Source organism: Pan troglodytes, chromosome 11, assembly GCF_028858775.2.
Source record: "Pan troglodytes isolate AG18354 chromosome 11, NHGRI_mPanTro3-v2.0_pri, whole genome shotgun sequence".
In the NCBI taxonomy this organism is placed as follows: domain Eukaryota; kingdom Metazoa; phylum Chordata; class Mammalia; order Primates; family Hominidae; genus Pan; species Pan troglodytes.
In genome coordinates, this window is record NC_072409.2 from 6,819,551 (window position 1) to 6,834,706 (window position 15,156).

The 15,156-nt window shown below is 47.5% G+C and overlaps 1 protein-coding gene across 22 annotated transcripts in view; it reads left to right on the plus strand.

The window, feature by feature from the left end:
* The window catches only part of RAPGEF1 (Rap guanine nucleotide exchange factor 1), a 162,239-nt gene that overhangs the window by 100,164 nt on the left and 46,919 nt on the right, over window positions 1-15,156 (plus strand). For all 22 annotated transcript variants that reach the window (XM_063788135.1, XM_054659201.2, XM_024345936.3 and 19 more), the window contains 6 exons: window positions 1,250-1,406; window positions 9,326-9,414; window positions 10,393-10,545; window positions 10,974-11,097; window positions 11,550-11,733; window positions 13,222-13,722. In XM_063788135.1, coding sequence (XP_063644205.1) covers window positions 1,250-1,406; window positions 9,326-9,414; window positions 10,393-10,545; window positions 10,974-11,097; window positions 11,550-11,733; window positions 13,222-13,722 — 1,208 coding nt within the window. The remainder of the gene's footprint in view (window positions 1-1,249; window positions 1,407-9,325; window positions 9,415-10,392; window positions 10,546-10,973; window positions 11,098-11,549; window positions 11,734-13,221; window positions 13,723-15,156) is intronic.

A 15,156-nucleotide genomic window follows, 5' to 3' on the forward strand; every position in this document is an offset into this window, starting at 1 on the left:
GTTTGTTTGTTTCTAATGGACTTGAAAAGTTTGCTTTCATTCCTGCCGACCCTTTTCTCCTGTTGGAACATGCAGAGTGGAACGCCTGGCTAAATGGAAACTTTAGATCCTTGCAAAAATTGTTTCCTCCTTGCCTGATTCTGAAGAGCTTCTCATTAAAGCACTATTTGGTTCACATTTTTGTTTTAAATAGCTTTGTTTTTAGAACCTGTTTTAATCATATCTTACAATATTATATATTTTCCTCAAAGTTATATCTTTGGCTCCTAAATCTGCATCATTTTGGGGTGTTTTTTTGTTTTTTTGTGTTTTTTTGGAGTGGGGGAGGTTGCAGCACATAAATTTTCTATATTGTTGCTCTTCCTCTGTGATAATTGTTTGAAATGGAAAAATAATCCTTTCCACAATTCCTAGGGAAAATTATCTTTAGTTATTTAAAAATATGTGAAAGATGTAAAAATTCTCCATTCAGCTGCTACTCTACAATCATTGAGGCACTCAGGGCTTCTGTTTGTGGGCGCTGGCATCACAGTGTAGCTGGTAGCGTGGTCTCTCACACACACACACACACACACACACACACACACACACACTCACACACACTCATCTGCGTTCCCATCCTCACATCCCCACCACCATCACAGGCCCCGTCACCCCTGATTTGCTATTCTCAAAATAGTCTTCATTCGTGCGCTTCTGACGTCTGTCTCATCGTTATAGTGCAGAAGATGATGAAGCTGGCCCCGTGACGGAGGAATTCTAATAAACTGCAGACCTGTTTTGAGCTCATGACTGTTAAAATTCCGCAAACCTGTCGGCTCCTTGTGGCACATCTAAAATAGATTTGATTCTAATTGCTAACAATCAGTATACACTGCTTGGACCTGGTCTAGTGATTAGCAGCTAGAAGGAGGGGAAGATGGGGCACTCCTTGAGAGATGTGATCAGAATCTTGTAGAAGGATGTGAAGTTTGAAAAAGCATCTTAACTATCGTGGTGGAATTTTTGTAATGTTACATTTGGGAAATGAAAAAAATTTTGAAACACAGATTAGAATATAAAGCTCCACAAAATCTTTGTTGGATGTAAGGAAAAAGTCACATGGGAGAAGTTTGCTTATTAAAAGGCAGTATGGATTTTGCACAAAGAAAGTTGGAGAAACACACCCTCGTCACCGAGAAGCTGGCTCTGTGCTAAGTGATGGTCATGCTTTAGATTTTCTTTTTTTCCATTCTTCTCTTCCCTGTAGCTCAGCCCTCTCTTCCTGCTATAGCCGAGTGTACCAAAGCCTCGCCAACCTCATTCGCTGGTCTGACCAAGTGATGCTGGAAGGCGTGAACTCAGAAGACAAGGAGATGGTGACGACTGTGAAGGGGGTCATCAAGGCTGTGCTGGATGGAGTGAAGGTACCGGTGCAGGTTCCAGACAGTCCCAGTCAGGGACTTAGAGCAGCCTGCCTGCTGGTGCTTGTCACATAAGAGCTTGCTCCTGACCTTCAAACATTAGAATGTCTTTCTGCGTCTCTGGTGTTGGTGTGCTCTATCCCATAACTACTTACTTCTCTCAGGACTGGTGCGAATGGCTCTTAGGGAAAAGCTGTCTAGAGCAGTCAGCCCTTACTGAGCACTGCATTAAATCTTAATGAGTCTTTGTAGCATCGTGCTGGCTGAGCATGCTTTCCAGCTAGACAAAATGCAATGGAGATCGTTTTCACAATGACTTTAAGCAAAGCTCCCAGCATGTCATATCAGCACTACCTTTTCATGTTCTGGGAGCTTCTAGGATTCTTGGTAGAAGAGCAGGAGTGAGATGAGTAAGAAATGGAACTTTCTGTATTTACTTGATATCCATGATGTGGTCTGTGTATTTGCTATCCAGAGAAGTCAGAAACAGCATAAGAAATTGTGAATCCTAGTTAAGATGGGAAGCAAAGGCCATAGAAGGTCTGGAATTGGGGTCAGGGGGACAAATCCTAATAGAGAAAATAAGTCCTAGAGGATGGGAAGCAAGACAGAATGTTGGACATGAACCAGGTAAGGGCCTTTGGGTCAGGGCCAGGGCTGCAGGCAGCAGGACAGTGGAAACCCCGCTGTTGTGTGAGGCCATATAATGTAGTAGAAAGGGGCCAGCCTTAGCACCTGGCTAGATTTGAATCCCAAGTTCACCACTTCGTAGTCTATGAACTTGAATAGTTTACTCAACTGCTCTGCACCTTAAGTAACTCTTTTATGAAATAGGTATAATAATAGTGTCGTGCATCTCAGGGTTATAGGGAAGATTACACTAGTCAATACACATAATGCTTCTAGAACAGCACCTGGCACATACGGAGCAGTCAGGCCTTAGCTGCTATTTATTATTAATTATGTGGTGCTAGATGCATGCTTTGTAAACAGATCTCTTGGCTTGAAAAACCTGTGTCCCTCTCCTTTCTGGACCCCTCAATCCAAAATTATAGCTGAGGTATTTACCCCAGGTCAAAAAAAATTCCTTCCCACTCAACCAGGCTAACAAATTCCTGAAAGCTGCCTCCTTGGCTTAACATTCCCCAGCAGCTCTGGAGAGTAGAATAAGGACCCCCAAAGGACTTAAATTATAGAGAGAGGCTGAGAAAGCATTGCTCAGCATTGCAAATTGCTCCAGAATGAAATGTGTGTTTGCCAGGACATCTGGGTGGCCCTCCAACCCCAGCAGCATTTAAGGGGAGGCTGACGTGTCTGCTGGGGCCATGGAGTTCATGTAAGAGGGGCTGCCTAGATGACATCAATATTTTCCTCTGAATTCTCCCATGTTCTCCTTTTTTTTTTTCTTTGAGATGGAATGTCACTCTGTCACCCAGGCTGGAGTGCAGTGGTGCGATCTCGGCTCACCGCAACCTCTGCCTCCTGGGTTCAAGTGATTTTCCTGCCTCAGCCTCCCGAGATGCTGGGATTACAGGTGTAAGCCACCACACCCAGCTAATTTTATATTTTTAGTAGAGATGGGGTTTCACCATGTTGGCCAGGCTGGTCTCGAACTCCTGACCTCAGGTGATCTGCCCGCCTCGACCTCCCAAAATGTTGGGATTACAGGTGTGAGCCACTGCGCCCAGCCTCCCCATGTTCCCTGCATTCCAAAAAGTTACTAGTATCTGCTTAGGGCAGCGAGACTCAAGGATGTAGCCCAGGGTGGCTGTTGTGATCAGAGCTGATGGCCCTTTCCAGGATTTGGAGGACAGGCACGTACATTATCATATCTGGTCCTCACAGTAGCACACTGGGTTCAGCAGAGCAGAGTGGAACGTGGCCTGGGGCTTTATCAGCAGCCCCGAGTCACTCTGGCTCACCCACCCCTGCTGTTCCTGTCTAGGCTTCTGAAAATGCTATTATTGAAAATTGTTATTTTTCAGGTAACATTGTTAAGGTTTCCTTCTATCGAATTGATTCTGATGAGATGTTCACAAGTTAGAGCAGCCAAAACAGAGGAGAATGAGTTTCCACTCATAAAGCTTTGTGGCAGTCCCAAGTACATTTCCTCTATGGAGTCATTACAGCACCACTTCATTAGTAGAAAGGCATGTCTGAAAGAAAAATTTCCTTGATTTTTCAAAGTGACTGGGGCAAAAAAAAGGAGAGAGAAACCTATAGGTTATGAACTTGTCAATGTCAGAGCAAATAACTTTTCCACAATTGCTTTAAAAATATTTTAGCCAGAACAAAGATTCTCTAGGTGAGAAGCTTTACAAATTCAGTTTTGTTTCATTTATTCAAGAAGCATTTAGTGAGAACCTTCTATATGCCAGGCAGTGAGAGATAATAGGAAATATGAGCAAAGCTGACACAGACCCTGCCCTATGGCACTTACAGTCTAAGGGGGGCAGGACCGTAAACACAAAGGCACACCCATGTGGTATAGCGCTGCCAAGGGAGATGGCACAGGGTGTGATGAAAGGGTATGATGACCTTCCTTTCTCAGGGTGGTCAGAGACGCTTCCCCAAGGAAGAGACAGGCCAGCATCTGGAGGATGGACAGGAGCTGCCTGTGGCTGGGAGCTTTTCGTGCTGGAGTCATTACAGGCAGTGAGAGTGATCGAGACACTGACGTTGGCATTTGTTGTTATTGTCTAATAGTAATAACAGCTAACATTTATGGGGTGCTTTTTGTACATTGTCCTCACTTAATACTCATGACAACTCTCCATAATAGGCATAAATGGCTGCCCCTTGCCCCTTTCACAGGTGTGGAGACTCAGGCTCAGGTGGAGCAGTAGTCAGTGGCAAGGCTGTGATTCCCACCCCCAACCTGCTGCCCCCTCCCTGGCTCCTGTGCACCGTGTCACCCTGAGCTGCCTCCCATGGGAGGACAGGATTCTCTGCACTCCCACCTCCAAGCTAGCTGGCTTCCAGCCTCTCTCACCGTCCCTTTCAGGCCTGGGACACCTTAAAAGCCCATGCCCTGGTGGCGTGAGAGAGCCTTCCCCAGCTGGGAGGGACTGGAGCTGTGCAGAAGGGAAATGCACTCATGAGGATGTTGTCAGCCCACTTGGAGGAGGGGCGTTGGACGTTCTTAGACTGACTCACCATTGTTTACGTAACCCATTCAGTTGTTCAAGGGAGTCTTTCCTCTTTTTTTTTTTTTTTCAAATGATTGAACTTGGGTTGTAAAACAGGATTACTTTGGTTTTGTCCCTGAATGCGTGGTAGCATTTATCATTTAAACCTCCACATAAATGCCACTTGTTCAAGCTGTATGAACTTGGGCAAGTTACTTCCCTGAGTTTCAAGTAGGTTTTAAAATATTTACCCTGAAGATTTGAGGAAATTCAGTAAGATAAAGTATATAAAGTACCTGGTAAGAACTAGGTGACCAGGAGGCAGTGGGGAAACAGTGTTACCTGGAGAAGTGTTCATTTCTAACGGCTCACAGTGACCATTTTTGACAGTGATTATGGCTCTTTTCCATAATCCTTTTTGAGACGGAGTCTCACTCTTGTTGCCCAGGCTGGAGTGCAATGGCATGATCTGGGCTCACTGCAACCTCCGCCTCCTGGGTTCAAGTGATTCTCCTGCCTCAGCCTCCCAAGTAGCTGGGATTACAGGCGCGTACAACCATGCCCAGCTAATTTTTGTATCTTTAGTAGAGACAAGGTTTCACCATGTTGGCCAGGCTGGTCTTGAACTCCTGACCTCCAGTGATCCGCCCACCTAGGCCTCCCAAAGTGCTGGGATGACAGGCATGAACCACCGCGCCTGGCCTATGATCATTTTCAATATGAATAAAATGAACATGGAAATAAAGTATTACATATTTGGAGAGCTACTTTTCCAAATACCGTTTTTGACTTTTGAAAACTGATTTTCAGTGACCAGTCGGCAGTTTCCAGTCCCTGCTGTAGACATAGACTCTAGAGTAGTCTCTTCTTCTTTTTGTTCTGAGACAGTCTCACTCTATCACCCAGGCTGGAGTGCAACAACGGCACAATCTTGCTCACTGCAACCACCGCCTTCTGGATTCAAGCAATCCTCCAGCCTCAGCCTCCGGAGTAGCTGGGACCACAGGTGCATGCCACCACGTCCAACTAATTTTCATAGAGGCAGATTTTTACCATGTTGCCCAGGCTGGTTTTGAACTCCTGGGCTCAAGTGATTCACTCGCCTCGGCCTCACAAAGTGCTAGGATTACAGGCATGAGCAACCAGGTCTGGCCTTTTTCAGTCTTTTCTAACTCGTGCCTCAGGACAATTAAAAAGTCTGACATCCCTCTGAAAAAATTCTACCTTCAGTAGGAGGTGTTGGGCTCATGCCAAATTATAAATGGTCAACTTTCAATGAGATTAGGGTGTTAGCACAGTAGCCAGATATGTGCACATTTTAAGGTTTCTCCTCTGTGATAGTTAAGGCAAGTCAAGATTAAAGACCTTCTGTCTAGGCAGGGAGATAGGTGGTAAATTTAAAAAGCAGCCCGCCCCTTTTATAGTCTTTTCAAGCCTAGGCCACGCAAGCTAGTGTAGGGAGCGTCATTGGGATCATGACGTCATCTTTGAATTTGGGCACGTGTCTGCACATGTGTGCCTGTCATTCCAGGATTGTTTTGCCATTGTTCATTAGTTGAGTTCACAGCTGCCTCTCCAGAAAGATGACGATCTAATTATAATTGCTCATGAATCAATGAAGAACCAGGAATGTTTTCCTGTATCAACAGATGCAAACAACACAGACTTCTCTCTGTTCCTTTTGCCCTGCTTGTAAAGAAGAGTGAATCTGAAAGTGGGGCATCCAGGGCACTGTGTTCTGGCGCTCTTTAACTCCCTCTAAGGCCGTGATGCTCTTCTTTGGGGCCTGGCGTTGTGCTTTTAGGAAGAGCTGCTTCTCCCACCATCCTCCCTCCAGGCGGTAGGGTGCAAGGGAGCTGCCTCTTTTCTAACTGCTCTCTTCACTGATTGTGTAGTCTCTCCTCCTCCATCTTGTCCTGTTCGTAATCACCAGCTAGATGGCTGTCCCTTAAATATTAACTTCTAAATTGTGCTAACATGCAAGTATTAAGGTTCTCCTTTCTTGCTAGTTCTTGGCTCTTAGAGATTTTGCTTCTCCACATTTCTTCAAGAATAGACATCTGAATGGGGTAACAACTGTCACAGAGTAGGGTAACACTGAACCTGCATCTGTGGATATGCCTGGCTGAGGGTGGTGGCTCACACCTGTAATCCCAGCACTTTGGGAGGCCAAAGTAGGAGGATCACTTGAGCCCAAGAGTTTGATATATGCATTTAATTTTGGGGGGCGGGGTTGCTTGTTTAATTATTATTTCAGAAGTAATATATGTTCATTTCAGAAAATTTAGAAAATAGAAAAAGAACAAGATAAAAGGGTGTTTCATAGCCATATTTTTTGTATTACATATATTCTTGATTTGGCTTTGTTTACAAAACGTGCAATATAAACCAGCATATCACCTAGAACTGTTTTTCCACTCAGTGTATTACAGCATCTTTCCACGATACAGTGCATATTCTTGTTGTGACTTTGTCTTTAATAACAACGTAATGGTCAGCCCATTGTCTGGTTCTATCATGACTTATGTAATTGATACATATTATCAAATATTTAATTGTGGGATGTTGAACTATTCAAAATTACCACATTAATGATACGTAATCTTATGTATATTCTGTGATAACCATATTTTGTGGTTTAATTTTTGCACACATTCATGACATTTTTCTTGGACAGGATTCTTTTTTTAAGAGACAGAGTCTTGGCCGGGTGCAGTGGCTCACGCCTGTAATCCCAGCACTTTGGGAGGCCGAGGCGGGCGGATCACGAGGTCAGGAGATCGAGACCATGGTGAAACCCTGTCTCTACTAAAAATACAAAAAAAAAAAAAAATTAGCCGGGTGCAGTGGCAGGCGCCTGTAGTCCCAGCTACTCGGGAGGCTGAGGCAGAAGAATGGCATGAACCCGGGAGGCGGAGCTTGCAGTGAGCTGAGATCGCACCACTGCACTCCAGCCTGGGCGACAGAGCGAGACTCTGTCTCAAAAAAAAAAAAAGAGAGAGTCTCAATCTCTCACCTCTCTCACCTGGGCTGGAGTGTGATTACAGTTCAGTGCTCCTCGAACCCCTGGGCTCAAGCCGTCCTTCTGCCTCAGCCTTCCAGAGTGCTAGGATTATAGGCATGAGCCACTGCACCTGGTGCAAAATTCTCATAATGCAAATATTTAAGGCTTTTGATATATACTGATAAGTCATCCCTCTGGAGAGGCTGTCTGAAGTGGTGCTCCCACCTACCATGTCTGGAAGTTTCTATTTTATTACCATCCAAGGTGGTGAATGTCTTATGATTATTGACCATTGGTATCTGTAAATTTCTTGTTTGATATTTTTTTCGGCGTGTTCACCTTCTAGTTTTTTTGTTTTCGAAAGAACCCTTGTGCTGGAAAGGATGGTAACTGACTCTTTGCCTTATTTGCAGCATACGCTGCCTTTTTTGTGTGTAGTGCTTTTTGAGTCTGGAGAGGCTTGGCAGCCGCTGGTTCAGGGTCTCTGGTTACTGTGTTGCCCACTGGCATCCGCAGCCACCTCCTCTGTAACTTGGAAACAGCTTTCTGCTGAAAGCCTGGAAGCCCCTCATCACACACATGCAGGCCCTGGCCAGGCCAGATGTCCAGCAACAGGAAGGTGGAGGGAGAAGCTGTGGTGCATCCACGAGTGGGAACACTGCCGGCAGGCGCCTCGCCCACACGAAGCACAGCTGTTGACGCTCAGCTCGGGGGACGGAGCAGGCAAAGATGTGCGGACAGGAAATGGATTGGCGGCTGCCAGGGGCTGGGGGTCGAGGGGAATGTGGAGCTTCCTTTTGGGGTGATGAGAAGTCCTAAAATTGATTGTGTTGATGGTCACACAACTCTGTGAACAGACTAAAAACCACTGAATCGTACACTTTAAATGGGTGAATTTAATGGCATATGAGTTATATATCCATAAAGCTGTTTTTAAAAAGAAGGTTGACACAAAAGTGTATGTATGATATGGTTCCATTTATATCAAGTTCTAGGACAGGCAAAAGTAATCTATGATAATAGAAGTTAAACAGTTGGGGCGGGGCAGATTGGCTGGAGACGGTGATAGAAATGTTCTTTGTGTTTTTAGTGGCGCTTACTTGGGTATATGCAGTTGTCAAAACTCATCAAACTGGGAAAAAATGCATTCTAATTTAAAAAAAAAACACATGGGCACTTATGTCTTCCCTTTTTTTTCTTTTGCTACGATTTGAAAAAGGCTATTTTTCTTTTCTGTTTTTCTCAGTTAATGGTTCTAAAGTGATTTCTTTGCTGGGTTATCTCCCCTTAACTCCCTCTCCATTGACAAGGATCCCAGCCAGCCCTCACCCACCCCTACCAGCTAGCAGCTCCACCACACCTGTGGCCAGCTCACCTTGGGAAACCACCCAGTGCCATCATCGTGCATATGATCTAATGGCTTTAGAGAACTAGGAACAGAGTTATTCCCCAACAAACTGACTGGGAACCTGTTCTGCTGAGTATTTTAATTTGTGTGATAAACAATCATTTTGAGAGGCTGGGGTTTGCCATTTCCCCTTCCAAGAGGAAGTGTCTTTACGCATTTGAAACTCTTGACATGCCATGAAGGTATTTTTGGAGGGCAGGGGACATTTGGGAAGTCATGCAGATTACCTAAGGCAAGTGATACTTGCGTTTATGGTGCGTGGGGAATCTGTAGGCACAGAAATGAGACTCAGGAGCAGAGGACAGACAGCACCTGCCTGCCTTCTGGTGGAAACTCAGTGGTGACGGGAGCTTTGCTCATTGCCTTTTTCTTGTGGGGGTAGGAGCTGGTCAGGCTCACCATCGAGAAGCAGGGACGTCCGTCTCCGACGAGCCCCGTGAAGCCCAGTTCCCCTGCCGGCAAGCCTGATGGGTAGGTGCTGACTAACCCTCCTGTCGCGGGGGTCATGCTCAGTGGCAAAGTCTGCACTTGACAAGGATAGGGCCCGGGGCGGGTGGGCAGCATGAGGGTGGGCTGCTGGAGGCCCATATTCCTTTTTCAGTGGTTAGCAGTGTGTGTATATTTCACACAGGCTTGAAGTATTGCCCTGTCTCAAGTTTACCCTTCAGCATGACTGTTTCCAAGGATCTTCTGTGAGCGCGTCCAGTGACACATACCAGTGCTTTTCCTGGGCAGCTTCGTTTCATAATGACAAAGAACTTTTAAAGGCTTGGGTTTGGGTGCTTTGACTTGAGAGCACTCTTGTTTGATCAAGAGTAAACTGAGGATGACATGGATGGTTGTAAAGGTTTATATTCATCTCTACTCCAAGCTCCTGGTAAAAATATAAAACATAAATTTGGAGCTTTTTTTTTGTTTTTGAGACAGAGTCTCTGTTGCTGAGGCTGGAGTGCAGTGGTGCGATCTGGGCTCATTGCAGCCTCCTCTCAGATTAGAGCAATTCTCTTGCCTCAGCCTTTCAAGTAGTTGGGACTACAGGTGCACGCCACCATGCCCAGCTAATTTTTGTATTTTTGGTAGAGACAGGGTTTCACCATCTTGGCCAAGCTGGTCTCAAACTCCTAACCTCAAGTGATCTGCCCGCCTTGACCTCCCAAAGTGCTGGGATTATAGGTGTGAGCCACTGCGCCCGGCCTGGAGCATTTTAGAGAGCCCTTAGATCATCTTCAGATGAGGAAATTGAGGTGCAAAGTTGGGGGCACAGCCAAGCTCCAGTAGCTCATTAGCAACCAAACCAGAACCCCAGGGTTCTGTATCCAGGGAGCCTGCTCTTCAGCCCCACCTCACCCACTGTGTTCTTCCTGGTCACGTCCTCACCCTCTCAGGGCCTTTGTGTGCTCTGTCCCGCCTTTGACTTTCTGTAACCCCAAGTTCTTCCCAATTCTCCAGCCCAGCAGAGCTCCCCCTGACAGACCGCGAGGTAGAGATCCTAAACAAGACGACTGGGATGTCACAGTCAACTGAGCTCCTCCCAGATGCCACGGATGAAGAGGTCGCACCCCCCAAGCCTCCTCTGCCTGGCATTCGGGTGGTTGATAATAGGTAATTACCTTCCTATTTGTCCAGTGCCTCCCATGGCAGAATGAGCAAGAAAGGGAGGAAGACAGGGCTCGGGCCCTTTCCCCTCAGCGCTGAGGGCTTGGCCCCCCTTGGGAGTCTGACTCTGGAGCTGTCCCCACCCCGCCGGCCCTGCTGGCCACCCTGAGCTCTCCTGAAGGCCTCCTTGTGCCCTCAGCCCAGGGAGACGTGGTATGATTTATTATGAAAGAAAAAGAAAGGGTTGTTCTTTTTTGTTCATTTGGTATTTACAGGTTTTATTTTGGCGGAAGGGAGTAGGCAGGAGTTGAAGTGTGAACATTGGGTGTGGAGAGTCTAGTAATGAAAGAACCCCACATCCTGTACCCCAATATCACGCTGAAGAGCTTTGGTGAGTGTGGTTTGGTCTGCCTGGACGTTTCGGTCTGTTTCAGTCCTCCACCAGCATTGCCACCCAAGAAAAGACAGTCGGCACCATCCCCTACCCGAGTGGCTGTGGTGGCCCCCATGAGCCGAGCCACCAGTGGCTCCAGTTTGCCTGTTGGAATCAATAGGCAGGTAATGCAGCCCCTGTTCCCTGCATGGGAAGGCAGGGAGGGGGTGGGGGGCTCAGGGATGTGGCTCCTGAAGCTGAAAGAAACCCATGGTCTTCAGGCGCTGGTGTTTGTCACATCGAGGAGTGCGAGACCTTGTACCCATCCCTCTCTCTCCAGGACACGGTCCAAGTTCCCATATGGGGATAAGGGTCAGGGCAGGGAGGGCAGAGCCAAAGGGCGTCTCCTGGGGATAGGTGAGCCCAGCCCCAGGGCCCTCCCTGGCCACACCCCCCACAAACTCCAGATGGCTGCTTCTCAGCTGTGTGTGTCCTTCGACTACTGACGTCAGAGGTGGTTTCTGAGTTCGCCTGGCAGTATTTCCTTCTCTAAGTAAATGCACCGGTTGCCTCACCCCTGGTCTCTGCCACCGTTTCTCAGAAGTGATTTGGCTTTGTTTTTCTTTTTCCACTTGAGGATTTTGATGTTGACTGTTACGCACAAAGGCGACTGTCAGGAGGCAGCCACTCATATGGTGGAGAGTCGCCCCGCCTCTCCCCCTGCAGCAGCATAGGCAAGCTCAGCAAGTCAGACGAGCAGCTGTCCTCTCTGGACAGGGACAGTGGGCAGTGCTCCCGGAACACAAGCTGTGAAACACTAGGTGAGCCGCCAGCATCCTCCTGTTCCATCATGTCTCGGTGGCTTCTCTGGGGCCATACAGTCCTGGGTGGGAGTCCCAGGTCATGCGATCATTGACTACGTGGCTTTGGCCGACTTGTTTAAAATCTGAGCCTCAGCTTCCTCATCTGCAAAATATGGATAACAGTATCTGCCTCCCAAGGAAGTTGAGCATGTAAATGAAATCACAATGTAAAACCACAGCCTAGATATTCAAGCGGTGACTGTTAGTTCATCTGTCAGTGAGTAATTTGACTCTCTTTACCAAAATTAAGAGCCATTTCTGTTGAGAGCTTTAAACGAAGGGGTGGGGGTCCTGACAACACTTGACAGAGGCTGAAGGGGAGGGAGCCGCGCGAGCCGGCCTTCTCGTTAGTCAATGCTGAATGTGTACTGTGCGGGCCCCTCCGAGTCTGCTGGGCAGGGGGCTTAGAGAGCAGGAAGCTGTTCGTATCCTGTGAACTAGATATTTTCACTTCTGAGAATGTATCCTAGGAGCATAATCAGTGATTAATAGCAAGATTTCATTGGTAGGAAATCAGATGAATTGTGGTACATTCATTTGCTGGAATAATCTGTAGCTATTAAAAATCACTCATATTGATAACTAGAAAAAGTACAGGACCATTTACATAGTATTCTCAATTGTTTCTTTTTTTTTTTTTTTTTGAAACAGAGCCTCACTGTGTCACCCAGGCTGGAGTGTAGTGAGTGACACGATCTGGGCTCACTGCAACCTCCGCCTCCCAGGTTCAGGTGATTCTCCTGCCTCAGCCTCCCAAGTAGCTGGGATTACAGGTGTGTGCCACCACGCCCGGCTAATTTTTTTGTATTTTTAGTAGAGACGGGGTTTCACCATGTTGACCAGGCTGGTCTTGAACTCCTGACCTCAGGTGATCTGCCCACCTCAGCCTCCCAAAGTGGGCCAGCGTGCCCAGCCAATTTTTGTATTTTTAGTAGAGACGGGGTTTTGCCACATTGGCCAGGCTGGTATTGAACTCCTGGCCTCAACTGATCGGCCCGCCTTGGCCTCACAGAGTGCTGGGATTACAGGCGTGAGCCACCGTGTGGCCCTCAGTTGGGCTTTTTCAAAAAGGAATCGTATAGGCAAAAAAGGCATTTAAGGAAATACTTCAAAATGTAAATAGAAAGTACAGTTAGATTATGGTACTGTGGATGATTTTTATTTTCTTGATGTAATTTGCCACGGTTTCCGTAATGGTTGTGTATTTTTTTTTTAAGTAAGACATGTAAAAAATGAAAGTATAGCAAACAGCCATATTCCCATCTGGTTTGCTTTTATAATCATGGAGAAGAATGAAGAATATAACGTGTAAATATAAAATAAGCCCTGGAGACAGGTCTTTGTCACACCCCCACGAGCGAGCCGGCGAGAGGCGGGCGGGGGGAGCTGGCTGCTCCTGCAGGGCCTGTGGCTAACGGGTCTCTTTTTTCCCTGTTGTAACTGCAGACCACTATGATCCCGACTATGAATTCCTCCAGCAAGACCTCTCTAACGCAGACCAGATACCTCAGCAGACGGCCTGGAACCTTAGTCCGTTGCCGGAGTCTTTGGGGGAGTCTGGGTCTCCATTTCTTGGCCCTCCTTTCCAGCTGCCTCTTGGCAGCCATCCCCAGCCAGACGGACCTCTGGCCCCAGGGCAGCAGACAGATACGCCACCTGCTCTCCCCGAGAAGAAGCGCAGGAGCGCAGCCTCCCAGACGGCGGACGGCTCTGGCTGCAGGGTGTCCTACGAGCGGCATCCCTCGCAGTATGACAACATCTCTGGGGAGGACCTGCAGAGCACAGCCCCGATCCCATCCGTCCCCTACGCGCCCTTTGCTGCTATTCTGCCCTTTCAGCATGGAGGTTCCTCAGCCCCTGTCGAATTTGTGGGTGATTTTACTGCTCCTGAGTCAACGGGTGACCCAGAAAAACCACCTCCTCTACCAGAGAAGAAAAACAAACACAGTAAGCCTTTGTTGCACTGTTGTCAGGAAGTGCATTTTATAACCTGAAATGGCAGTATGTTTTATTTCAGCATTACACCAGAATCAAATCAGTGGCCTCATTATTTCATAAAAGATAGGCCAGCCAGGTATGTGGACACTTCTGGGAGCCAGGTTTTGTCATTACATGTGATCATTTTTAAAGCCTCATCAGCTGACCTCTCCTTTACAGTTTCTATACAATCTCAGGTCAGGTCTCCATGTAGTCTGAGGGATTCTCCTCTTTAGATGGCAGCAGTTGACCTTCTGGCCTGATCACAGTGACAGAGGGGAACGAGTGTCCTGGCATGCAGGACAGCATTGCAGCAACATCTGTGTAGAGCGAGGTGGATACGTGAATTTCAGCAGAACTTGCCTAGTTTCCACAGAGTGATTGTCTAAGGATCCCTGTCTAGAGCACACTGTCTCTGTTCATGCTCCCAGAATGACTTGGAAGCTGGGGTTGCCCAGCAGGAGTAATTGAAGACACTTCTTGGACCAGACATTTTAATATATGATGTTATTGGAGCCCAGGGGTGGAGCTGAAGTTTTGAATATTTTCCAACTGTAAATCTGTCATAAAAGTAATAAGGAGAGTTCTCCTGGAAATTCGGTTTTCTCCTAGCTCCCCTAACTGCTCCACACTTCTGGGACTTGCCTGCCCCCCTCTGTCTCCGCCCTCTCCCTGCTTCACTAGCATAGTTCTGCTTCGATTTTCTTGGCAGCACAGCTGTCACCGTTTCAATGTGTGTGGTCACATTAGCCACACAGCCCCAGGCTTCCCTGGCCTCAGTTGACACATCCAGCAGAGAACTTCTATGACCTAGAAATGGAATCTCTACTCCAAATTCCCAAGTGAGAGCTTCTGAGCCCAGCTTAGAGCTGGGCCCCATTCTCAAAGAAGGGAAGACCTGGCTTGGTTCAGTCCAGCAAGGATCGCCCTGAGGGCTGGCTGCGTGGTCCACAGAAGGCGGCGGCTGCGATGATGTCATGTATCCCCAGCTCCTCAGTGGGTGTTGCCCAGCTTGTGTGATGGCCTCAGCAGTGTGGTCCCCCAGCTAGAGGGAGAGCTGGCTCTGTGGGACTAATGATGTCATCCCCATCTGTCGTGTATATTCGCTCATCAGAAACCAGGGCTCCCGCAGAGGGGTGTGCAATGGCAATGCCAGAAGCATTTCCTTCTCTTCCCCTCCCTCTGCATGGACAAGTGTTTAAAGAGCTGTTGGCCTCCCCCTCCACCCCTGTTATCTTGGGCTGCGTGCCATTCAGGTTCACCCCCTTTCCTTCCCTAGGGGAGGGGTCCTCTGAGCTCAGACATTGGGCAGGATGGCATCCTTGCAAGCTGCAGCAGATGCCAGAGAGCCTTACCCTTCCAGCTCCTAGAACAAGTGTGGGCGGCGGTCCTCATGCAGGGTCT